Genomic DNA, 27,986 nt, shown 5'->3' on the forward strand with positions numbered 1-27,986 from the left:
ACATGGTGCATACATACAGACCTTCATTGTGATATGAGTGTTTGTATCATGAGTGTTTCCGGACCACGGGTGCAAAAGTAGACCCTACTGGGACAATGAGTTTAAAGCGCTTTAATATTTAGTACTTACAGAATTCTATCTTAACTTTATTACTATGATGTGCATTTGAAACCGTAACAGGTGAAATGACACTGGCATGGCACATAGACAAACTAAATATCTTACATAACCGTAAGACATAAGTTTGCCCAGAGTAAAAAGTAATCTTGGTAGAATGCAGAATGCAGTTTTTCGCAAATCGGAAGAGAGACGTTATAGATATCTTCTGTGATAGTATACCTACAAATAAAAAAAAAAATAGATATAATGAGCTCCGTGTTTAGATTGGACATTGCTTTACAGTATTTTAAGTTTCTATTGTAATGAATTTTCCCTTTTTTATATTGAAATGTTTAATTTGTTTTTCTTTTATTTTTTTTAACTGCATGTGATTTAGTATTTTATATTCCTAACTTTTGATTTTGCACTATTGTTAAGTTACCTGTTTTGATTTTTGTCTTAGTTTTTTTTTGTAATGCATGCTATGTCTGCATCTAGTAGATTCAATTGTACATACATACTTTACACTTTGTACTTTATTGTCTATATTAAACGATTGTAGTCAGTTTTGTGGACGAATAAAAAAAAGAAACAAAAAAAAAAATAACTGTATCATCTAAACTATGCACAAATTACAAGTGTTTGATTTATGAGATATGTACAATAGGTATTTGATTGCAAGTTAAATATGAACGATATTAGTTATTGCCAATTTTGTTATAAATTATGCAACCGTTCGCTTTTAAATTGTTTACTGTTAACAAATTGTTAATTATTTTTAAGGTTCCGTACCCAGTAAAAAGGGTAAAACGGATTCACAGAATAATTAGTTTTATATTCGCTTCATAAATAAATAATTAAATTAGAATATAACAAATATTTAAGGGGGTTCCCATACAACAAACGTGATTTTTGTGCCGTTTTTTTAGATAAAGGTTCGGAACCCTTCGTGCGCGCGTCCGACTCGCACTTAGCCAGTTTTTTAATACAGTTCGACAAACTCATGTTCGACGCTAGAAAGCTAAACCTAATTTACTTTATAATTACTCGTAACATCCTTAGCACATTAGTATTGTGTAACCATTTTTAGGAACTCCGTATTTATTTGTTTTTCGTGTTAATTTTTTAATTGATAGATTAGTTGCCATGGTTATCGTTATGTTATTGTGAGTCGCTAGATATCCACATCAATCTTCGATATTAGTTTTTAGTCTTTAAGGATTTCGTTTCCAAATTGACGTAGATGTTTCTAAAATTTCCGTTTTAGGTAGAGGTATATCTAAAATTTTTTTTTTTTTTTTTGTAATATTTGGAGAGATGTTTAGATTTAATACAGATTTAATATTTAAGTATTCATATACCCGCTGGTAACCATGTTCAAAAAAAAATGTTTTGATAATAAATATGTAGGTATATTATTTTATAGAATTTTAAAGTATGTTCACTAAATACGTAATTTTTATAAGAATTCACAGACAAGTAGAAGAATCATATAAGAGCACACAATCATCATTTTCAGCGATCATTTGTGAATTTTATTATGTATAACTAGCTGCCCGGACAGACTTCGTTCTGTCAAAAGTTAATAGCAAAAATTATTATTTTTAATAATTTTTTAATTTTGTTTTAGTATTAAAACCTTCCGTGGGCCTTAAGAAAAACACAAAAAAATTAGTCGATTTGGTCGAGCCATTCTCGAGTTATGCGCTTAGCAACATTCATTTATATTTATATACCTAGATTATTCCATATCTTGACATATGTAACTAGAATCTTAATATATTTAAGATTAGAAAAGCGTTACAAAGCTCCATACCCCCATAGTCAAGTACTTTTATAGAAACAGCAGGAATAAAATGGTATGATGACCTTTTAGAAACTTAAACCTTACAACGAGTACACGGAAGCACGTTGGCAATAAATTACCTAAACACAAAAACAAAATCTATTCTCGACTGCCGCTAGAAACGGTCCTTGAGACGTATTTACAGCTAATTTGATCAAAACCGCGGTTGACATTCTCGAAATTTAGCTATTAATCATTCCGAACATGAAGCAGAGATGTCACGGACACAGAATGTCAAGTAGTGTGAGAAAAACCAGAAAAAAACCTAGTAGTTTGCGCGTCACGCAACGCACGGTCGAGTAGTGAAAATTAGCAGTTATTAGTGTTGTCATACACAAAAAATATGTACACAATGTCGAGGATATAATATATAATAAACAATTTTTAAATCACGAAATTACACTCCATTATTCGTTAAAACAATTAATATTTTGTAAGTCTCTGAACGTAAATTTTGCTCACATTATAAATATTACATATTTTTGTAATGGGAATGTAATGTAATGTTGGTAATACATAAATTACACAAGTACACGATCAACAAATGCGCAACATTATCGAGTAAGCCGTCAACAATACAAACAGATATTGAACATTGAATTGGCACTTGCAAATGTCGGCTATTATTTTTATTTGTGACCGTTTAAATGCACGCGATATAAATGATTCGTTTTCCCGCCAAGTTTGTTTCGACAAAAAACAAATTGACCGACAATTGTACTTTTTTTTTTATTCACGCTCGATTGAGTGTTATTATTTAAGTAATTGCATGATTACAAGTAATTGGATGTGTGAGGAAACTTGTCATTTGCAAGTAGTTTTTACTATGTGTGAAGAATTAACACAGTGTAATGGATATAAAAATTACGCATTCTTGCTCTAGTGTGCGTGTTCCTACTCACGCACATTATAACACTGTAACACAATAATAATTATCATTACTTTTCATTGCTATTAGTTTTATCATCGATTTCTTTATACGATTTCACAAATATAACCAACGATAGTCTCAAGCAACATAAGGTATGTTTTATGTCTCATTACACTTCTATAATGAGAAAATACATTGTCGACATTAACTTTACATATAATACCTAGGTACATGAAGAAAAGTTTCTATACGTAAGAAAAATAATTATTATTGACGTATCGTGTGTAATAAATACATGTCATCCTATTTATTGGTGTTTGGAGTCCTTGAAACTAATTCAACCCACTGACGATGACGTTCAGTATGCATTTCAAACATATTCATTGACGAATTACACCTATTTAACCCCCGAATATTGCAAATCAACGGCTTGTACAGCGCATACATATGCAAAAAAATAGCGTCAAATATATTCGAAATTCATAAATATATTACGGGATTTCCTAAAACATTACACAATGCTTGTTTTTGTTAAAAAAGTGACATCAACAGGAGGTACGCCTTGAGAATCAAGATGGCTCTTAATTCGATCGATTCTTGTAATTATACGTAGTGGACGTTAAATCCAGTATTCCTATGTTTTTTTTATATAACTCTTCATGTCCGGGTCGGCTTTGTTGATGTCCGAATTATTCCGACCACGTTCGGCTGCCATCGACGCCTCTCCGGGCAATCGGTCGCAAGATTTCGGCCAAACGCTAAACTGTATCGAGCGACTCGCACGCAACTCGAATGCATATCGCACATTAACATTGTTATGTTCGTTTCCTCTTTAATTTGCAATTGTTATTAGTTCTAGGAGTCACCGAGTCTGCGTATCTCGTTTGGGTGAACAAGGACGTTTTTAGGGTTCGACTGGATGATATTAAGTTTTATGTACATTTTATTACATTATCGATAAGTAAATTAGTAAATACTTGATGTAAAACAATGAACGCGTAGTGTTTAACGATATATAATGACACGAATCAATTAGTTTATGTTAAATGTTCTTTTTTGTTTAGAAAGCAGCTTTTGAGTAAGTAATTTGTCATTGTTAGAAATAGTTTTATAACTGTAATACAATTTTTATTTCTAAGGAACGATCGGAATAAAATACGAATTGTGCGCATTGTCATCATCACTCAGATCACGTAAGGTCACACTCCGATGCACTAAATAGACCTAGGCGTTCTAGATGTGTACCCGACGTGATATCGAGACGTAGATGTGCGATACTGATACATATAGTATATGTGTATGTGTTCATTTGTAAGATGTTATAGCTACAGATAATAAAAATACAACTAAATGTTGTTTTCTGTTTTTAGAAACTCTTTTCTGGTAATTTTTTTTTTCTTGTTTTTGTAACAAAACTATGACTTTGTCAGTAAGGGTTATTTATTTGTAATTGTTTTGTAATTTTCCTCTAGGCAATAGTACGTAAAATAATAAGTTATTCATAAGTATGTTGTAAACATTTAAATATATAAATAAACTTAGTGTTTTCATTGTATTTACAAACTTCTGGATTTAAATTATATACGTTACGCAATAAAATGTTTCTAAAAATAGCAGTATTTATGGCACAGTTATTTAAAATGTAAAAAAAAAAAACTTAAAAAACAAAATTAAAATAAAACGTTAAAAGAGCCAGCCGACCGTGAAATAAAAAAAATATATATATATATACAAAAATATAATAAAGTTATCACGATAATAAATCATAATGTTTTAAAGGTTTTTTTAAGTGGACACTATCTCACTGATTAGCCACAAAGATCCTCAGTGGCGCTACCATGAAAGGGCTCCTTTATTTTCGACCCTAGGGTCAGATGATAGGCTTAATAGGAGCTGATAATTTTAAATTATGGCCGTGAGAGTAGTTTTGATAATATGATTATTATCGTTGTGAATGGCTGGCATTGATGCGATGAGGCGCCGTTTGTTGGACTCTTACAGAGTTCATAGGCTTGAGATGTGATGACTGCTGATGTCTACTTGAAATAGTTGGGGGGCGAGGCATGTAATAAGAATAACTTTATTTGAGATAACTGAAGTAAAGAAGAAAATATCCTGCTCAAATCTGGAGCAGCCTGACTGGGGTAGCACCTGGAGCTTATGGAAAATCACACCTAAATAATAATGCTTTCAAGAAGTATTATTCTTGGTGAGCAAGGTAACCAATGCTCCTGGGGGGAATTGTAGGTAGGGTCGGCAACGCGCTGGCGATGCTTCTGGGTTGCAGGCGTCTATAGGCTACGGTAATCGCTTACCATCACGAGAGTTGTACGCTTGTTTTCCGACTTAGTTATATGAAAAAAAGACAGTAAGAGTAGTTGAAGTTTATTCATAGACATTCTAAATATCATAAATAATGGTATGTTATTAAAGGGACTAGTTAAAGAAATAAATTCTTAAAACTAAAATAATAAATAAATTATATGTGACGAATCCGACCAGACCTTGCTACCATACACACGATATTTTATTAGCTTAGATTATATTTAATGCTAGTTTATCTTTATGTTCGCTTTGACCTAATGAAATTCTTTGAGCACTTACACTTATAAAGTTTTATTAATATGAATATGTAAATATTTCACGGTTTTGAATTTTTTTTTTTAATCTAACGCAGTAATAAAATATCTATGGCAAGATATTTTTTAATTTTTTTCAAAGTAGCCGTTGAGTAATTTCATGTATGACTTTCGAACTTATAGTTCACTGTTTATGTTTTTTATTCCATTATGATTTTAACTTATTATTATTAAATTTGATTTCAACGAACACTTTTTGACTTAAATATACCTTATCATTACATAGTATAAACCAGAGTCGTTTCTCGCTGTCTGTATGCTTAGATCTTTAAAACTACGGAACGGATTTTGATGCGGTTTTCTTTAGTAAATATAGTGATTTTAGAGGAAGGTTTATATGTATAATATGCATAATATGTAGTAGATATAATAATATAGTAGAGCAACACTAATAGTTTTTGCAACCGTGCGAAGCCAGGACGGGTCGCTAGTACACTATAAACTGAAAAATAAAGGTTGGCAAACCGTAGTATTAATTTTTTTTTTATTAATATGAATGCAGGTTAATAAATTCATGATCTCGGAATCTTTTTTTTTTTGAATAAAAAAAAAACCTACAAAACAAACGTTGGTTTATGGAGACGAGTCGCCGTGTCGCTAATTAGAGCTCTCGTAAAACCTGAGGGTCGGTCGTCAATCAATGTTTAAGGGCATTGAGTTATTGGAGACGCGAGGTGCGAAGGGTGAAGGTGGCGTGACGAATGGATGCGGTAATTATTTAAATTAATTTAAATAAAATATAAATTTAGAACGATATGTTATCATTTGAATAGCAATTTTCATTTGTATATTTTATATATTTATATATAGTATTCAACTTTGTTATGAATTTATTATAATATTAATAATTATTATTAATAAATTTTTAACTTTAGTAGATATCTTATTCTTTTGATTTATTATTCATAATTTTATTATTATTTGTAATACCGCATCCAAATTTCTAACGCCCACATCAACAAGTCCTTAAGAACTGTACCGCAATAGGTGTTTATCGAGCCTTATCTTTAGTGTGCAGCGAGCTTTATATGATGTCATCGAACCACGTGAAGGTTAAGCAAATGAGCATGAACTGTACAGAAAAAGTATTTAATAAAATACACTAAATAAATATGAATGACTGTGGTACAACCGCAGATTATGTAAACTATTATAATTATGTATTTGGTCAAACCATAGTCACGTAGTTGTTATCTTTCTTGATGTTAGTATAGTTTCAATGTTATAGTTTGCAGTTGTGGAAGGAACAATAATTTTTAAATTAATATCATCAATAATATTTAATAATTTTTTTTTAGTAAAAAAATCGAGCTATTTATAGATATAAACATAACTTAATGTAATCTGTAACTTTTTTATCCTTTAAATTTTAGCTGGCTGTCGTACCTATATCCCATTCGCAAACGATAATGAAAAAAAAAAAAACGAGTAATTTATATATTTTAAATAATAATTATCAAGTTATTTATAAATAGTTTAATAGAAATGAATACTAAAAATAATATATTTTTAGTATATTTAGTAAGTCCTTACAGGTCATGAAAAAAAAAAAAAAAACGGCACGTATTTTCTTCTGTGTAAGAAACTTTAAACTATTTGTAATGAATCGTTTAACTATATAGTGACTAGATATTAAGTTATCGTTATAGTACCTGATAATTTAAACACGTATTTTGTCTCGGTAAATTGAGATGTTAAAATTTTATAGCGCCATTTTATCTTTGAAGTAAGTAATATTCAAATAAATAAATTTATTACAAACAAATTATATGTAATATAACGGTACTTTGTAAATTCTAAATATTTGCTGAGAAAATGTTAAACTCCAACCTATAGGTATACTCAGAAAGTTTGAAGTTTATTCCACTACCAGATTTTCTGTGGACGGACTCAGTTGACAGTGGATTAGCATCATTTTGATAATAAACACAATACTTAAATTAAAATAAAACGCTACTACATACACGCTTATTACCAACATCAAGCTATTACTGTTTTTTTAAAAACCATTAAATCTTTTTTTCTGATCCTCATAAATTATGAAAACTTTTTTTATATTTCATTTGACTTACTTAACTTTTGTACCTGTATGCATCAATAATCAATAATCTAAATAAATAAAAATGAATGTTGCTAAGCGCATAACTCGAGAATGGCTCAACCAATTCGGCTAATTTATTTTTGTGTGTTCCTTAAAGCCCATGGAAGGTTTTAAGACTAAAAAAAAATTAAAAATAATAATTTCACTAATAACTTTTTACAGAACGAAGTCTGTTCGGGCAGATAGTAGTAAATAATAATAAATAAATAAAAAATATTTTTTAAAGAGTAAGTGCCGAGTTTCATGCCAATTCTTTCCTGTATATCATATATTTCCTGTATAATCAGTGGTAAATTCACTTATAACTATAATTAATTAATTAAAACTGCTATAAATCAAAATTAGAAAAAGGACTATTTTAAAGTGCTTTTGAAACTTCTTTGAATAAAGTAATATTTGATTTTGATTTTTTTGACTTCGAGTGTAGTAATGAAAATTCATTGAAGCTTGTTTGTTGTCTTTGGTAATATAATTCAAGGTAATATTTTTTTTGTATGTAATGAAACATTATATACTGTATCAAATCTTGCGCATATCATATAATTTAAAAAGAGTTATTTACTTACGGATAACATTGAGACTTAGGATATTGTTTTTTATTTATACAATTTTTTTTAAATATAATATTTGACCGTATGAATGAAATGGAGAGTTAAGAGTTCTTAATAGGAAATGTATATTTTTTGTGGCGTATTTTGTCGGATGTTTACTAATTTTACGCAAATATTTATAATTATAAAAATAAAAGTAACTGTTGAGCTTCTTGCCGATTGCAAGCAGAAGGGGAAAGCTACTTTATTGAACATAATTAATTGATTGAAAAAATAATACTTTATATTTTTTATAAAAATAATACTTTATTTTGACTAGCTCGTTGGCGCAGTTTGTAGTGACCCTACTTTCTGCTCCGGGGGTTGAGGGTTCGATTCCCACCCCGAGTCTGGGTGTTATATTTATATATTTATATATATTATTTATAAGTATGTTTATCGAAAAAAAAAATGTAGCTATATACCAGTTGGCTGTTACCTACAACACAAGCATTAATTTGCTTACTTTGGGAACAGACGACCGTGTGTGTATTGTGTATTTATTATTTATTTATTATTTAATATATAAAGTGATTTAAAAGTGCTTTTAAATCCTTCTTGAATATAAAAAAAGAGCGAGCTTTAGACCAAACGACTAAAGTAAAACTTCTTTAGCTCCATCTAACTTATCCCTCTCAACTTTCGTTCGCCTCGCCCGATCACACTTTTCGTAACGCTCTCGTCACGCATTCACCAGCTTACTTCCCAAGTGAAGAGTGCGTAACTAAGTTTTCCTTCAAAAATATTTAATTCTGATATTTAACAAAGTATATCGCAATAGGTAAATTTTATAGGAAAATTAGTTTTAATTGCACATAACATATAGATACATATTACTATATAAGAAGCACACAACAGACAAATTGTTTACCCTTATTACGTATTATTATAGATTAGTTCGTTGCGGTTGCATTTCATAGGTTACCCTGAACCGCGAGGGGTTAGGGGGTTAACCAATAAATTTGAAGTACCGTAACTCCCTGAAGGGATTTATTTTTTACGTGTCCCTTAATGTAATGTAGTACTCAGTTATAAATTTTAAAATATAATTTGTTGTAATATTAAAAATAAATACGATAAAATACACTAGGTCGTCTGATTTTAATGTAGTGCTTGTGTTTCACGTAACAGCCGAATGCGAACAATATTTTTTTTTAATCAATAAAAACTTAATGTTTTTATTGATTAAAAAAAAATATTTATAAATATTACATTTAGAGTCGGAGCGGGAATCAAATTCACAACCTTGGAGCCTAAAGCAGTTACTGCTAACAATACCAACGGGCCAGACAGAACAATCAACAGACATTGTAATTATATCATTTTACTTCTTAGTATTTTGTTTTAGTTTTATTAAGATACCTAGAACATTTTTTAACCGACTTCCAAAAAGGAGAAGGCTCTCTATTCGAATGTATTTTTTCTGAGTGGACCGACTTCGATGATTTTTTTTAATCAAAAGTTCTAGTCATGTGGCCCTTTAAATTTAAGCGAGGTTTGGCAAGTACTTTTCGAGTATCTAATAATGCGTATTTATTTGACTATGTTTTTCGTCAACCTACGTTAAATTATGACTCAACTGTTTACTAGGTATACCGATTTTGATGATTTTTGTTTTATTCGAAAGCTGATGCTTGTTTTGGGCTTCTATTTAAATTTTATCGAGATCTAACCACTACTTTTTGAGTAATTGGTAACGTGATTGTGTACTTGATTATTTTTTCGTCTATCTACGTTGTATTACTTGTCGATGTAATTGAAGTCGGTTTTTTTCGTTTACAAGCAAACACAATTATTAATATTGAAAACTTAATTTACGAGTAACTAACATTTTAACTTTTATTTGAAAATTATTTTACAAAATATGTACATAAATTTAGTATATAAATATAATAATAGGTATAGTAAAGTATTGGATAGATTTACAAGTTACAATACGAGGTATTGTTCCAGGAGATATTTATGAATGACACGCATTATTTCGTAATTAAAAGTCACACATTAACTAATTAAAAACAAACAAAGAAACTTATATATATAAAAAATACATAGATTGTTTGTTTAAAACCACTAAACACAGGTGTTAGTCTAATTACATTTATTTTTTATCTAAAAGATAAATAGATTATTTTTTTTTTTTGTACTATAAAATCTCTCATACTAGTTTTCTAATTGATATGTCATTATAAATTAAAATACAAGATATATTGAAATACTTTTTCTATACGTACATTGAAAGAAATAATGTTAAGTTTGTAAGTTACAATTTTTTTATTTATAACCTGTGATAATTTAAAAAAAAAAAAAATAAGACAAATTTATTGACGTACTACTTTTTTTTAAATAATTAGAATCTAGAAATGCTAATTCCCACGGAGATACGGGCCGTTCCCCTTCACTAATAAATAATCGATAAAAAATCACTACTATCGATATTTCAATTACATAATAATTTCTAACTTAACACTTTACTTTTCAATTTTTGATAGAGGTTACATATAAATTAAACTAGCTGCTTATTGCTGTTTTCCCCTTGTCATTTTAAATTAAGAAGAAGTGACAATATAAAAGGTAGCATACATATTGTATATATTCGGGGCTTTTGGCTGCACCAATTTAGAACTTTTTCGTCATAGTAGTTTTTGCCTGATTGAGGAACAAACGTTCATCCAAATTTTCATATTTATAATTACAGCAAGCAAGAGCTAATAGATATATTTTTTTTCAATTTGTAATGCTAATTGAAATATACGCTAAAAAAACAATACTTCGCTTAATTAGAGCATAAAATAAATCACTACAAATCGATTTTATAACTTATTAATATTTATAGCTTTTTGTAATATGTACCTACTAAGTTTAGTTAGCGAAGCCGCGTTGGCGCAACGGTTACAGCCATTGATTGTGCCTGTTGCGCTGGCGGTTGCGGGTTCGATCCCCGCACATGACAAACATCTGTATTGGCCATACAGGTGTTTGCCGTGGTCTGGGTGTTTGTACAGTCTTTGTGGGTCTCCTCACCGTGCCTCGGAGAGCACGTTAAGCCGTCGGTCTCGGTTGTTATCATGTACACCTGATAGCGATCGTTACTCATAGTAGGGAATATATCCGCCAACCCGCATTGGAGCAGCTTGGTGGATTAATCTCTGATCCTTCTCCTACATGGGGAAAGAGGCCTATGCCCAGTAGTGAGATATTACAGGCAGGCTGAATTTTAGTACAAACAGTAGACACGTTTGAAAACTATTTAGTATATTAAAGTTAGTTAACTTATATTGTTAGTTAACTTATATTAAAGTTAGTTAACTTATATTGAAGTCACTGACCGTTACTAAAATTGCTAGAAAACTGAGAAAAAAATGCAACTTGACAAATGACATGCGAACAATCAATCATTCGCCATTTTGCATATCTCTAACTTTCCACATTAACATGTTTATCATAATTAAAAGCGATTAAAACCTAGCTATTATTACAAAAACGCATCGCCATATCGCTTGCGTGTTAAAGTATAACGAATAAATAATTTATAAATAAAGATTTCTTTCTAATGATGCAAAAAGGTTTTAATAATCACGGTCCAATAGTCCACGGAGTAATTTTGTAACACTTCATAAACAACACATTGCTCCTATTATGACATTACTCTTGTATGCTTTAATTCTTGAATAATAGAGATAATAATTGCTTGAATATTATTAATATACTTTCTTGTAAATAAATACATATTTTTGTGGATCAAGGAATAGTAAAAAAATTCACACTATTTAAAATTTCGTAAAAATTAAACTAAGGTTGCATTCTCAACTGCACCAAATATACATCAACTGTCGTCTCCATGATAAAACTGGCCAAGTAATTTGTAACCAATTGGTCCATCTTACAGCCATTTAAAAAATATCATAATAACATAGTACAGTTATAAATAGATAGCAAATAACAATAAAGATCAACTGTATTTGGGTAAGTATGTCGAATTTTAAATATTTGTATTAATTTAAGTGAAAGGTTAGTCTTCAAAATTATTTTGATAATCTCCTTCGTGTTTTCTATATTCTACGTGACAATTGTTTGTGTCATCTTGGCATTACATATTGAATGCCGTTAAATCTAATTAATAATAACTAAGTATTTAGTTATTGAGCTATGCGAATATTTGCTAATATAGTGCTGTCTAGAGCAACTAATATCATATCTTCAATGTCTAGGTGTTACGTTAATTACATTGATTTAACGGTTATTAGCGTCAAATTATCTGTTAATACGTACTGAAGTATAATACGTATATGGAGCATTTACTATTTGGAAACTAGTACAATTATTATTATTATTTTTTATTTGAAGAAGAATATAGCCACCCCCCCTCTTCCCGTGGGTGTCGTAAGAGGCGACTAAGGGATAACATCGTTCCACTATCACCTTGAAACTTAAGAAGACGACCGATGGTGGGATAACCATCTAACCGCTGGCTTTGAAACACACAGGCTGAAGAAAGGGCAGCAGCGTCTTAGGTGCGAAAAAGCCAGCCCAGCGGTCACCAACCCACCTGCCCAGCGTGGTGACTATGGGCAACACACATGAATTCACGCATTTTTGGCGCGAACTTGTGGAGGCCTATGTCCAGCAGCGGACTGCAATAGGCTGGAATGATGAAAAGGAACAGAGCTTAATCCACCACGCTGCTCCATTACAAGTTGGCGGATATACCTATTCCCTATCATGAGTAGCGATCGCTATCAGGTGTAAGTGATAGCAAACCGGGACCGAGAGTCTATAGTATTATTCCCAGCTATATGTTGCCAAGGTCTGCGCAACACTCGGAATTCTATATTCATCTCGAGTGGGAATCGAACTCACAACATCCGGTATTTGAGCGCCGCGCATCCACACGCACCACTAAACCTATGGTAGTGTCATTCTTGTAATTTATTTTATTTATTGTTTTTTTTTTTATTTACTTTTTTATAATATATTTATGTTACGCATTAATATAATTAATCCAATGTGGACGTTACATAACTGTATCATGTAAAATTAAAGGCGAGATAAGACTTTGATTCCACAACTAAATATTATAAAAAGTTTAAATAATAAATTGGACAAGTATCGAAAGTAGGTGAAGCCGTGAGAAAAGTTTAGCAGTACAAAAAATTATAATATGTAGTAATTAGTAACAATTATAAAATATAAGCATATGTATTAATAAACAGCGAATTTGATCATTAAGAACATTCTAGATCGCTATCTGTATCAAGTAAGAGCACCAATTTGTAATGATGGCATGTCGAGTAGCAATTAATTAATTCGCAGACACATTACGCATTCTCTTTTACTATTTACAAGTCTTAAATGCTATATTTATATTGGTGTAAATTTAATAGTGTAATAGGTTGTTTATAACATGAAAAATAACCATACATAAAACATACGTACATGAAAAATTTTGCTACAATATCGTGTTCGTTTTCTGTTGGGTACAAAGCTGTTTTTTTCATTACTTTTTCTTTAAAAAATGTCTTGGAGACGTTTTTTTTTATTCTGATGTAATTTATATTTACACAGGATACTGGCACGTTCAGAATTAACCAATGACGTATGACAAAAATTCAACAAATTTTAAACTAAGTTTGTAAATTGAACATTTAAATCAGAAGACAAGCAATACGTTGGTATACCATTTATTAGCTATTTTTTTATAACATGTGGACCGACTGTTATAACTATTTTTTTTTTTGATAAATATACGTAGAATTAATACATATATAAATATAAATATCACACCCAGATTCAGGCGGGAATCAAACCCGCAACCCGCGGAACAGAAAGCAGGGCACAACAAACAGCGCCAACGGGCTAGTCAAATTGTTGCTCAAGCAATACTATTTTGAATTTAGAATTCGGATGTTTTTATCGTAAATATAGAACATTCGAGAAACTATTGTAAGTAGGTACACGAATGCGAGCAAGATGCTGGCATGCCATTAATTAAGCGTCTTCAACGCTCTTGGACATTTCGCGGGAACGCCGAGCATTCCGTTGCGCTTTGCACTTGTAGTACGAGTGTCTCGGGATGGAATTGTAATTAGTCTGCTAAGGGGAACGTGTTCGCTGAATCGGTGAAATTTCACTAGTTTGCGAATATATTTTTTGGCTATTTGTCTGATTATGATCTTACATAATTAGTTAGTTATTAATACGTAAGTACTTATTGTATTAATTAACCTATATAAGACTTTGGCTTTAATTTATTGTTAAAAAGCAGACGATTCTAGAATCTAAAGATTTGTCTTATAAACTTTGTTTTCAAATTTTCGCCAAAAAAACCAGAAACATTTTCATTGTCGCTCCGCTACTATTGATCGTAGCGTGATATTCTAAAGCCTTCTTCGATAAATGAGCTAGCCACCACTAATAAAAAATTTCGATTTGAACGTGCAACTTCCAAGATAAGCGCGCAAACAATCTCTTCAGCTTTATAATATTAGTATCGATATATATTTTTTTATTTTTGAGAAAATATAATTTGTCATTCTAATAGGTTCGAATTAAAAAGTTTAATGTATACTCGATGCACTGAAATTTGTTTACAAATCACCTTACAGGCCGCGCCCACAAGATGGCCGTCGTGTGGCCGGTGGAAATTACTTCTGCCTGAGTGGAACTAAGCAGAATGAGACAGAACGTTTTGGCGCAACAATAGTGCTCACATGAATCTTACATATCAATAATACATACCAATAACATTCTAAAGTTTCAGGGTGAAATTTATGTTAAGGATAAACAGATGAACGCAACTGAAACGCATCTCAAATAAATTGGCATACAACATTTAAAAAAAAAAACGTAAGCAAAATACCAAGTACCAAGTTTTGCTCTCAGCATCAATCATCTTCTTCTTGTTATAAAAAAAAAAAGACAAACCTGATATTTACAAAGATGGCGTGAATCTAACGAAAATATTCTATGCCCAACTTATAATTACCGAACAAATTACGTCACTATTATATTTAAACAGCTCCATCGAATACCGTTAATCATGTAACCAATTTTAAAATCGATTAAATGATCGATGTTTGCAATCCCTTCGATAAACGCGATCCTAGCCACCAGTAGACGATTACTACGTAATTTTACTGGCGTATTGCATGAAATAATTTCTGCCCTGTAATTTTCTGCATATAGCCCTATTTGTTTGTTGTCTTTAATTTGAAGTAGACAACTAACTTGTTTATTTAGTTAAAGTATATTTGCAAGCTTTTGATGTAAATTGTTTGACAATTATGCAAAGCGCATTGAAAAAGGAATGAAGCTTTTGTTGCTACACATGTATACCGTTTTAAATTTTAATTAAATTATTTTAACATATACTATTAAAAATTGAGTTAATAAATCGAATCTATTTAAGATGTTTAGACACGATCAAGTTGCTAAGAAAATACTTAGGTACCTATTGCTTGTGTTTATGAGGTACCTACCTAGGTATATATATAAACAATGTTTTCTCGTAAAATTCATATATTGTAACTATTAATAACATAATATTTTTTTTTAAATAATTTGCAAGTGTTTTTAAATTTCATTAGTGTATAAAACTTTCCCAAACAGCGTTAAAGCAAAATGAATGGAATTTAATTTAATTTTTTGTTAAATTTTACTACTTTGCTTTAGGTAGTTTATTAAAAAAGGAATACGTTTCCTCGATATTGTTTTAACGAATCATTTACATGGCAAGGCAACATCAAACATAAATTCAATTTCATTTATCGAAAAGATCAATAAAAACTAAAAACTCTTTTATGACTGTTACATTTTAAGTGGCTATTTATTACAACCTTGGTCATTTTCGTCAATAAAAAAAAACTCAATGGTTCTTTATTTGAACGCACGTCAATGTCAAACCGAAGCGCCATTTTGTCGTCAATTAGACACATTATTAAATATTTGCTCGCTGGCAATTATAAAGCGTGACACGAAATCATTAACGTATGCTTTACGGCCCTTATCTGAATTGTTAGTTATTAATAAAACAGACATTACAATGCAAAGCGCTAGGTATCTTTGTTAAGTACAGTCGAGGAAAACAAACTGAGTAATAACTCTATGCGTGTCAATTTGAAGTGGTTATTGTTTATGACTAATTACTTGTCTATGGTTATTGATTAATACAATGTAACAAACATAGGCTACGTTAGTTTAAAACTTTTTTTTATTTCCTTTTCGTTTTTACTATTCGATAATACATATATGTCAAACATATACAAAATTCATATGTAAATACAGCATCTGTCATAAGTAACATTGTCTTTTATTGAAGTGTTTTGGTGTACCTATTTTAGTTCATACGAAGTACATAATCACACATGCTACCTATCTAACTTTAATACTATAGATCCAACATTATAATGAAACAACTTTATTATGGTTTATTAAGTTTTTTAAATGCAGATGCATTACAGTCCTCCCGTGACCGTGGTTGCTGTAAAGTATTCGAAACGTCGGGCATCTAAAAAACTTAATAAACCGCGACAAAATCCGAAAAACTTGTTTCATTATAATGAGTGAAATTCGCGTAAAAATTAGAAAACAGTATAGTTCCAACAGTTATGCTTGACTTGTTGTGTTCCTAAACTACTAGAATTTAGTGTTTAATTTATCTAAATTATTTTAAACCAAAGAAAGCTGTACGCCTAATGGACTTTTGTATATTACAACTCAGTGAAGTTTTAGTCGATAACGACTAGGCATCTACTAGCATCAGTACCGCGTTAACATACCAGCAAAGTATGATTGTATGTAAACGCGTAACACATCATAATCGCTAAAAACCTATGTTAGAACACATCTTTATTCTTGCAAACAAATTAAACGAAATTTACATTTGTCATCATCATCATCATCATCACCTCAGCCTATCGCAGTCCACTGCTGGACATAGGCCTCCCCAAGTTCGCGCCACACATCCTTTATCCTTCCATACATTTCTCAAAATCCAAAAATAAGAACACTAGAAATTTCTCATCCAAAATACAAGCATTATGTTGAATACCTTAGGAATAGACGACTGTGTGCATGCTCAATCCTATTAACTAATTAATTAATTTATTAAATTGTTTATTTATAAAATCTAAGTTATGCTATAGATCGGTCTTAAGGTGAATCTTTGTTTGTTTGTAATTATGTACCACAGAGTTAGATACCCAGTAGTATTTTTTTTAACTCTACAAGTTTTGTTTATCTTTTAAGTCGTACGCAGCAAAGCTCGTGGTTTTCGATTTCCTTAAGTAAGACATTATTATTAATAATAAGAATAGTAAGAGATCCGAATAGTAGAAAACTATTTTATATTTATTTTAGTATATTAGAAAAAAAAACCGAAATGGTTGACTAAAACGTCCTGACCAGGCTATATTTAATTCAAAATAGAAAAAAAATATTAAAAATGCATCTACGAGTTTAAAGAATAATTAAAATTTAAAATCTACCGATAGAATGAAGTCTGTAGAAAGTGCTGACATTGGTCTGTCCATGATTTTCCTGGCATAAACCCAGTAGGGGTTGGCAAGTATAAACAGGTATTAATATATATTGATACTAGTTACCCACCTTCACCCACGTGCTTAATAAATTCTTACACGAAAATGAGCGCTGTTTCATTGCAATTACGATGACATAGGGATGCCTGTTAGTCTGGTTTGAATGGCGGTTGCCGAATATAATATATATAGCCTGGCCAGAAATTTTCCACCCAACTCATTTGCGATTTATCTTTAACATACAAAAAAGGATAAATTTTATTTTTACCCATTACTCAGATGGGTGAAAATCATGTTTATTTCGGCTCTTAGACTAAAATATATAGCCATCTAAAATCACAATAAGTAGGTATAATAAAGAGTACTATTATTCGAAATCGTAATGATACTTTTTTAAATAGGCTGTGATTTTTGTTCCCGTTCTTGTTAATTCCCGCCTAAAGTCTGGCAGTTTCATATATTAATTTATATGTGTATAAATAAAATAAATACTTATCACAAGAAAAACGTATTTTTATCAGCTGTTTGATTGAGTTGAGTTGCTTGTGTATGTACATTAAGATTTTTATTATAGAGATATATTATATTCTATTTGTAATTGTTTCATATGACTTCTCAAACATAAACCTGTCATAATGGTGTCAAAGTGACATTTAATTTTTTTTACGGCTGCATATTACACTATTATTTTCACTTTCTTTTTTAATCTTTCATTAGAAGCAGCCAGTTATACGCTATAGATCAATTAGACTAAACGGTGTAAAACGGTTCACTTATTTTTAATTGAAAGTGGTTAATTGTATAATTGTTATTGTACTTTTTGTAATGTATGGTTCGACTCTTTTATAAATTTTTAAAAGTTACTTTGTATGTATCCATAATTTAATCTAAAAAAAAGAAAATGTGGATTCATAAAACTCAAAATGGTCAAATAAAAATATGAAACATTAGATTTATTATTCTAAATAATATGTTAAACTAAGGTACAATTTTGTATTAAATTAACAGATTGAAGGCAAGTAAAATGTGATAGTAAATAACTACAAAGTTATTATGTACTAGCTTTTACCCGCGGCTTCGCTCGCATTGAATTTTTTTTAATAAAAGTATCGTATGTTACTGCTAATACCTCCAAGAATATGTGTCATAAGTTTCATGATGATCGGTTAAACAGTTTTCGCGTGAAAGCGTAGCAAACAAACTTGTATTCACATTTATAATATTAGTAGGGATTAGGTACTAATGGACCAGTGGTTAGAACACGCGGATGTTAACCAAGAGGTCTTAGCTTGAAATCCGTTCTATGCTTGATTTTGAAGCGCTAATTTTTTTGGTGATTATCTTTTATTTCTATATACAATTTTATGTACACTACTAATGCTGTAAAAATGTGTGCTCGTAAGCCGAGATGGCTCAGTGAATACATGTCATCTACACGAAGCGCTTGCGGGTTCAAAACTGGACTGGCACCTACAAGTTTTCAACAGTTGTTCTTCACAGTAATGGAAAACATAAAGACATTCTGAATCTGACGTAGAATGATCGAAATCAAACTCCACTTTATGTGTCTGATATTACTATTTGCAACTTGTAAAACCAAAAGTTGTAATTATTAGTTGAATTGAGGATCAGAGCTTAATCTACGACTCTGCTGAGCTGATACAATGGTAAGGAAGTACATATTTTAAATTCTTAAAAATTACCTCTTTTTTCCTTCAATCATCATCATTATCAATCATTACATCCTATACAGTCCACTGCTGGACATAGGCCTCCAAAGTTCGTACCAAAAATAACGTGAACTCATGTGGTTTGCCCATAGTCACCACGCTGGGCAGGCGGATTGATGACCGCAGTACTGGCTTTGTCGCACCGAGGACGCTGCTGCCCGCCTTCGGCCTGTGTATTTCAAAGCCAGCAGTTGGATGATTATCCCGCCATCGGTCGGCTTTTTAAGTTCCAAGGTGGTTGTGGAACCTTGTTATCCCTTAGTCGCCTCTTACGACACCCACGGGAAGAGAGGGGGTGGCTAAATTCTTTAGTGCCGTAGCCACACTGCACACTTTTTCCTTAGTTATGTCAATTGTAACGATGATCAATGAAAATAACAGACTTCGTGCCTACAATAAAACAGAGTTTTAATACCAGAAAACAATTGTTTTGATGCCGTAGACCGATGTTGAAAATTATTTACCTACATATTAGTAGGTCATGCGTAATCTTTCGTTGCCAGTCCGACTCGAACTTGACCATTTTTTTTTATCATCAATCAATGATATGGGATGGAGTATAAAAGTATATTTTTGGAACGTTTTCAAGCAAACGATTTCATAAACCACCTTTTTAATTTAAACGAAAAACAATAAAAGCAATTCCCGGAATCTAGATTAAAAATAAAATATATTCGAATAAATGTCCGCTGAAAATAAAACAAAAAAAGTTTTTACGATTTTATATAAACGTGAATTTCTAACATTATATCGCCTCATGTTTCTCAGAAGTACCTACCTACTAACAAAATAAAGCCTAAGAGTTTCCTGAGACTGTTTGTTTGTTTGAAAGCGCTAAATTTTGTAACAAGACCAATTCGAGACATTTTTTGTGCGTTACTACGGGGCCGATTTTAATATTTTGGTGTTAAAAATCTATTCATTCAAGAAAATTGTAGGCTATAATATATTACATAGTGCAGTACGTACTTCCAGAAGCAGAATCATATTTACATACTTTTAACAAAAATTATCGTTTAATGAAACGATTTCGATAAGTATTACAATTTTTTTTCAAAACTTTTTAACGTCTCTATCAATTTGTTCTTGCTCGCTCACATAAATATAGTTATAGTTTATAGTATAGTTGTTAAAACTGTGTAATAAGTATAGCAAATAATCAAAAACACTTGAATCCATAGTAGTAATAAAATAAAATAAAAAAATATATATATTCACTTATTTACTCTATACATACATATACGTACATATACAGTAATTTCTTGTACAGACATCCTTATTGTTATTACGTGTTACATACTAGTGGCCATTGCGGAGCGTGAGAGCCAAGATGCTGCCAATCATCTCACTCTTCACACCGGAACACTACAATACAGGGATCGTTGCTTGTTCATATCGTTTGACTGAGGACAGTTCTATATTCAACTACTAAATTTACTATATAACCTTCAATGTCGTATATATAGATATATTTTATCTGTATTATTATTAGAAAATATATATATTTATATAAGGAGATATTTCATAGTGTATTTTAACTAATCCTATATCATTTATTAAAATGATGAAAAGAAAAATTAATTCCCCTATTTGTCTGTCATCGACAATACCTGTAATTAGTAAATGAATATTAATATTTCTGTCATCACTAGAAGTCGATACAGCAATTCAGGTCTTTCCTTATTATTATTAGTACAATAGGTACGATATGTGTAGTATCTATGTAGAAATCTATCTACATGTAGAACCATTCTTTGGTGTATTCTAAATTTGAAATGGATCCCCATTGTCTATAATAATATTTAAAATCACATTTGTTATCTGTACTTTTTTTATATTGTCAAATATACAATTTACAATACATAAAATAACAAAACAATAGCAACAAAAAACCACAAAGGTTTCAGTCTGTGCTATCCTAGTCTACTTATACATATTCATTATTTATTAACGGTCACAGACAATGTACGGATTCTCTTTTACTAAAAATATTAACAAAAATACAAAAACTATTTGTAATGTTTATACAATTCGAGTAATTTTTTACCGAAAATATTTAAGTCACGTTATTTTAATTTAGTTTTAATATTTCGATTTATAATATTTTTGTACAAATCTAAGGGTAGGTTGTTAATAAGTCGAGGCACAATATAAGCGGTTGTGCGCTCGCCATACATATTGTTAGCGCGCCGCGTACGTAGCCGTCCCTCAGTGATCGCATGTGTGCATACAGGATGTTCAATAATATTTTTAACGACATATTGAAGACTTGTTCTTTAAGCAATATAAAATCTACTTTGGAGCGTACTGGTAAAAGTTTACGATGTTTAAAGAGGCCTATTTCATTATTATAAAATTGACTTTTTATCTTTGATGACACTATACTTTTTAAGATTTTTAATTGAAGATAGATCTTATCAAGGTAAGTTTTATATGTACGGCCTACTAAGGCTGTATTGTATATACTTTTATATAGGATTCTCTTAATGCATGGTAAAGCATAATTTTCAACTTAGATAAACGGTATACGATTTCTAATTATTGTAACATTTCCAACAAACTGTCTTAATTTGTCGCACTCGTTCAATGTGGTGATTTCAATTAAACTTTTTAACAATAGTTAGTCCAAGGTATGGCTGTGTCTGGGCAGTCTTATAATTGGACATTTAGAATAACTAGCCCTACTTTAATAATACTGTCATTATTTGAAAGGTAGCTATATTGTTTAGAACAACGGAATAGTAGGCGTAAAAACCAACTAGCAAAATCACGTAAGATGCTATTATAGGTATTTAATATTCTGTTATCTGTGTAATAAAGTTTATTATTTGAAGCGGGAATAATTACTACCCATAATAAATTATTGTTAACGAGATTCTTACCGTATATTTATTTCAATATTTGTAGATTATCTTTAAAGATTTATTTTACTTTTGTCATAGTTTATTTCTAACTATAAATCATAAAATAATGTAGCATTAAAATTCAATAACAAAGAAAAAAAAAAACTAATATAACCTCTTTATAATTAGATTATACTATATACTATAAAAAATGTTAGTCTGTTCTCTACAAACGTAATCTTCTAACAGCCACAAAGTGTAATACTTCAAGCTTTATTTAAAATTTATAAAAAATTTAACGAAGTACATAAATTATTACTGAAGACAAAAAAAAATTAGTCGCCCTACTGAATTCAATTGAAATTCTTCATTATATAAAAACTACTTAATGACGCCAATTAAAAGAAAAGATCCGGACCAAAGGGACAATACAAGAAACATTCGAGGAGGTAAGTTTTGAAAAAGTTTTCTAAAAGGGTTTGGCGGGAAAATACTGGCTCGTTATAAAGGAGTTCCGATTACGTTGAGCAGGTTTTCCTTTTTTCGAAATTCCACGCGCTTTGATGTTCGTCACCCTCGAAATTTGTGGCGCCCCTCGTTCGGATACTTTAACAAAATATTGTTTTAATGCGATTCTACTTAATAATTATAATTACACACTCTTTTGTACACATTAAGGCACCTTATCTTGCGACTGACACGTTTCCTACGATATGTTTTTCCTTTTCTCACTAATGTTTTTTTTTTTTGTTTGTATCTTTAATATTCAAAGGTAACACCTACTTGGTTCATTATGTTAAATTAAAAAAAATGGATTTTGTTTATTGACAGAACTTACAGTTACAGTACAGTACAGTTCAGCCTATTGCAATCCACTGCTGGACATAGGCCTCCCCAAGTTCGCGACAGAGTGTAATAATTTTTTTCCTGAGAAATTATTACAATACTATAGGTAATAATAATTTGTCAATAAGTGTGTAGTACAATAAATATTCCATATTATATTATCAATATTAAATTATGTGTAAAAGACACAAATTATTTAAAACCTACAAAAACCTTGTTACAGACTAAATAAAAAATAAACATTTCTTCTAATTACATCAACCAATGGATATTATTATTTACAAAACTTTGCCTACAATTTGTTAATATTCATTTCATTTTAAATCTATTAAAATTGTATAATTATTAAAGAATTTACGATTTCTCTTAGCAATTAGTGGCAATGACTGTAATTTGCAGTCAATTTTAATATATAAATTTTATAAAAAATATATATTAAATTGGTATTTTATGTAAATATAGGCCTATTTTGATATGTAGAGTAAGGTCCATAGTAACATTTAATTCATTTATTTTTACTTATATTTTTGTAAACATATTTTTTTTTTGTAAAAAAGATAAAGTAATTTTGTGCGATTTTTATTTATTTATTTAATGAGTTTGCTTTTTTTTTCAACTATTTATTTTTCACTAAACAGATAACAAATTATTTATGGTTCACATTTAAGTTACCAGAGCTAAGTTATGAACTCATAATGAATATTAAAAATATTTTAATGAATTTCTTTATTAAATTAATCATTAAAAAATATAACCTATAAGATAAAAACATTTTGAGTAGATAATTATTACTTCTTATTAGTATTATAATTGCAATATTAAAAACTTAAAATGATGACCCCATTAAATTTTGTAAAATGTTATTTTTTATACTTCTCTTGTGTTGCTTACATAAACAAGATTTCATTGTAATTTACAGTCTTACAAAACGAAAAACGAAGTATTTTTCTAGATTTTGCCATTTTTTAGATAAAAAATAGTAATATTTAGATAAACTAAAAAACTTTGAACTAAATATTAGTGAAATTTATTACTCTTACAATTACATCAAATTTTAGTGTTATCTTTTGAAATGTTTTTATCGTAGCGTAAATATAAGTTGGGGAGATAGTAGTTTTCGTTACAATAATAGTTTTAGCCTGATTGACGTGCTACCTCGTCCCGTCGGATGGAAGATTTAGCGAAAAAATGCGCCTATCACGAACATGCTACCTTGAATGAGAGCAATATATGTTTAACAAAGTTCACTATGTTATTCTAATATATATTTTTTATTAACTTAACATTTTTTCTATTCACTACACTTGTAGTTATCATAAAGTATTAATTATAAGAACGAGCATCTGAAAAATATTCCCGCTGTTCGAGCTAATAGGTTATATCCGTTTGTAGACTTTTTTTCTATTCGAATTATTTATTCTATTGCATAATTTATTCGTTAACGTTTCATAATCTGGGCTGATAATTTTTTTAGTATATTTTAACACCCACTTTTGAAGTTTGTAATGACTTAATACGAGCTGTGTAATTGATTTTTAATAAGATTTGAGTATATACATCAGACGGTCACTTATAATTATTTATCTAATAGACACGTGTAACGGGTTTTAGAACAATAAACCGGATTCGTACGACCGTTCAATAAATGTGTCTGTATTCAAAATATAGCGGTCGAGACGTTAAAGTAGAGATGTAGAGTTGTTGTCGTAAACAAACTAACTCTCACCCGTCACTTCGGCCTGTTCTGTTTATAAATGTTAAGACCTACTGCTGTGTATGTAGGTACTTACCGCAGTGAATATGGATTTTACGTGAAATATGGTTAATTTTTGTAGTCACACACAACACTCAGAGCACGAACGAGGACGGGGTGGGCACGAGCACAGCGCGGAGAGCGACGGCGGGCGGGCCGCGGGGCCGTACTGACCTGCCACTCTTGGTGATCACCATCTCGGTGCCGAGCTTGTGAAACTTCTCCCATAGGTCCTTGCCCTCGAGGGTGACCTTGGGGTCGTCGACGACGCCGTCGTCGTCGGGCGGCAGTGGCGCGTAGGGCGGCGGGGGCGGCTTGAGCAGTGGACAGGGTGCGGACAGCGCGGCGGCGGCGGCCAGCGCGGCCGGCAGGTAGGGCGGCGGCGGCAGCGCGCCCGCCGTCAGCAGCGCCGACACCGAGAAGTCGCTCGGCCGCGGCGCCAGCAGCGGGTGGAAGGCGACGGCGTCGCGCCGCTCCGCGCCCTCGAAGCGCATGCCCGCGCCGCCCGGGGCCCACGGCGCGCGCTCCACGGCCGGCGTGCCCGTCGGCTCCAGCGGTCGCGCTCGCGCCCGCTCATGCAAGGTCCATGACGCGCCGGCGGCGGCTCGGGACGCGTTCTCACTCGCGCTGCGAAGGCGACGATCGCTCGCTCCGTGCGACACCCGCTCGCGCGGCAGGCGTCAAACGACTGGCCGGCGGCGGCGCCGGCTCCGACACCCCTCCCGCCGCGGCCAATGGCGCGGCGCGGCCCGCCCCCGGCGCGGGGCGCGGGCGGGGCGCGGCGCCGCGAGCCTTGTTTTTTCGTCGCGCGAGGTGTCCGCTCCGCGCCACTCCTCGCGGCCGCTAATCTGGTTACGGCGGCGCGGGGGCGACGCTCGCGCCCGCCGCCGCCGCCTCCTTCTAATTGGACACGTTTCCGTTCGTTCATCAATTGAGCTCGTTATGGCGATATCTTTTGTCCGCCGCGCTCCGCGACACCAGCACTTCTAAGTTGCAGCTCAAGCGGCCTCACCGTTGCGAACTTTTAACTAAGTTCGGACAGATCTTCAGTGGCGATTGTTCCACGTTACACTGTTAGCCACCGAGTTTGTTTCTACTCACTTAGTTAAACTTTCCTCTAGCTCTACCTATCCAAACTTTTATAGATTAACGCTAACTACACTTATTTGAATCGCTTAGTTACGCTTGCACTATTAGGAATACTATACTATATGTAAAGGTGGCAGGCAGGCGAGAGCTTCCCGTAGTTTGAATAGGTACCTATATGAATTCTCAAGTAAATTTTCCGAACATTTTGTAGAGTGTAATCGTTGTTAATACGTATCATTTTGCTAGTCATTAAATTATGCTAAATTACAGGTCTATGACGTTTTATTTGCGTTGTAGGTACTCGGCGGCTTAAAAGTAAGAATAACACGGACGAATTAAAAACTGCAAAAAGTCATGAGCAGCGGAAGATAAAGAAACGACTCTCGGAAATGCTCGCCTCGAAAGACGAACACCTTGTTATTTCATTACACTTCGGTCATAGCATTAGCAGCAAATTATTTATTATTATTTTATCATTTTATTTAAAAGTTTTTTCCTTAAATTTCAATTATTACATTTCAAGAAAATGTGTTAAAATGTAATTAAGCAACATAAAATTTAATTGAAATAAGTAAACACAAAAAAAATGTTATTAAATACGAATATGTATTAGATATACTTATCTATTTTATTATTCATCATTGCAGCCTATACAGTCCACTGCTGGACATAGGCCTCCACAAGTTTACGCCAAAAATAACGTGAACTCATGTGTTTTGCCCATAGTCACCACGCTGGGCAGGCGGGTTGGTGACCGCAGGGCTGGCTTTGTCGCACCGAAGACGCTGCTGCCCGTCTTTGGCCTGTGTATTTCAAAGCCAGCAGTTGGATGGTTATCCCGCCACCGGTCGGCTTCCCGCCACCGGTCGGCTATCTTATCTATATATCTATTTTATTATTACATATCTTATTTTTAACTGACTTCAAAAAAGGAAGAGGTTACTCAATTTGCCTGTATATATATGTATGTTAGGGGATAACTTCGTCGTTTATGAACCGATTTTGATATTTCTTATTTTGTTGGAAAGGAGATATCCCAAGGGTGGTACCATGATAAGGAAACTAGGATCTGATGGAATCGAGAAATCGAGGGGAATCCTCGAAAATCGTAGTAAAGACTAGTGCGTTTGTTAATTTTTTTCGTTAACCTACGTTGTATTACGTGTCGATGTAATTGAAGTCGGTTTTTTTTTCGTTTGCAAGCAAACACAATTATCGGAAATACAAAATATTAATATTATTAAAATGTAATTATTATAATTAAGGATTTTTATTTAAAATGTAATTATTAAAATTAAAGTTTGTTTAAATGTTGAGTATCACTTTGTTAATATGTAAGTAAACATTTTTTGACATAAAAATTCTTTACACACGCTCGACTTGGCGAGTAAGCTGGTGAATGAGACGAGAGCATTACAAAAAGTGTAATCGGACGAGGCGAACGGAGCAAGAGAGAGGTGCGAACACGCATATTCTTTCTCTCTTTCTCTCATAGCCGTCTCGTATATCTAAGACACAGTGCAGGTCTATTGCTAACGAAGTTTTACTTCATTCGTGTGATCAAAATAACACTCGTTTTCTTTTTAACAACCGGTCTAGTTGTAGTAGTGGAAAAATTCTCTTAAAGACAAATAGATGTATTTTTGATTTTCGCTTAGAGATATTTTTTCTGAGGGCTGAGGAGGGCTTTACCGACTTTTTAAGTAAAGTTCAGTTCGTAACTAGGCATTTACAATTTTTTTTCCTTTTTTTTGAAAAGTTCTATCTATAGCACTGATAAGACTCAGAAAATTCCTCGTCTTCAGAAGCGTTGGAGTTACCGTGCGTGGCTGTGCGTGGCCGTTTGTAACGGTGCGTAGTAGTGCGTCGACATTCAAATAGTTTAAAGATGAAGTCGTATCGTAGGTATTCGTTCTGATGTAGTGGTGAAAAATGTTTCAAAAACGCTAACCGTTGCATTTAAGATTTCCAGTCAAAAAATATTAATTACTGCTTTGTATGGTTTGGTTCACTCTGATGGCATTATAGCCCGAAATATGATCTCAA

At 32.2% G+C, this 27,986-nt stretch overlaps 1 protein-coding gene across 1 annotated transcript in view; it reads right to left on the bottom strand.

Annotated features, from left to right (window-relative positions):
- The window catches only part of LOC123663519 (T-box transcription factor TBX3), a 124,226-nt gene extending 98,881 nt beyond the window's left edge, over nt 1-25,345 (bottom strand). The window contains exon 1 of the mRNA XM_045598195.1: nt 25,026-25,345. Within this exon, the coding sequence (XP_045454151.1) occupies nt 25,026-25,345 (320 nt within the window). The remainder of the gene's footprint in view (nt 1-25,025) is intronic.
- Between the last annotated feature and the right edge of the window lie 2,641 nt (nt 25,346-27,986).

The sequence above is a fragment of the Melitaea cinxia genome, chromosome 20 (genome assembly GCF_905220565.1).
Source record: "Melitaea cinxia chromosome 20, ilMelCinx1.1, whole genome shotgun sequence".
Lineage (NCBI taxonomy): Eukaryota > Metazoa > Arthropoda > Insecta > Lepidoptera > Nymphalidae > Melitaea > Melitaea cinxia.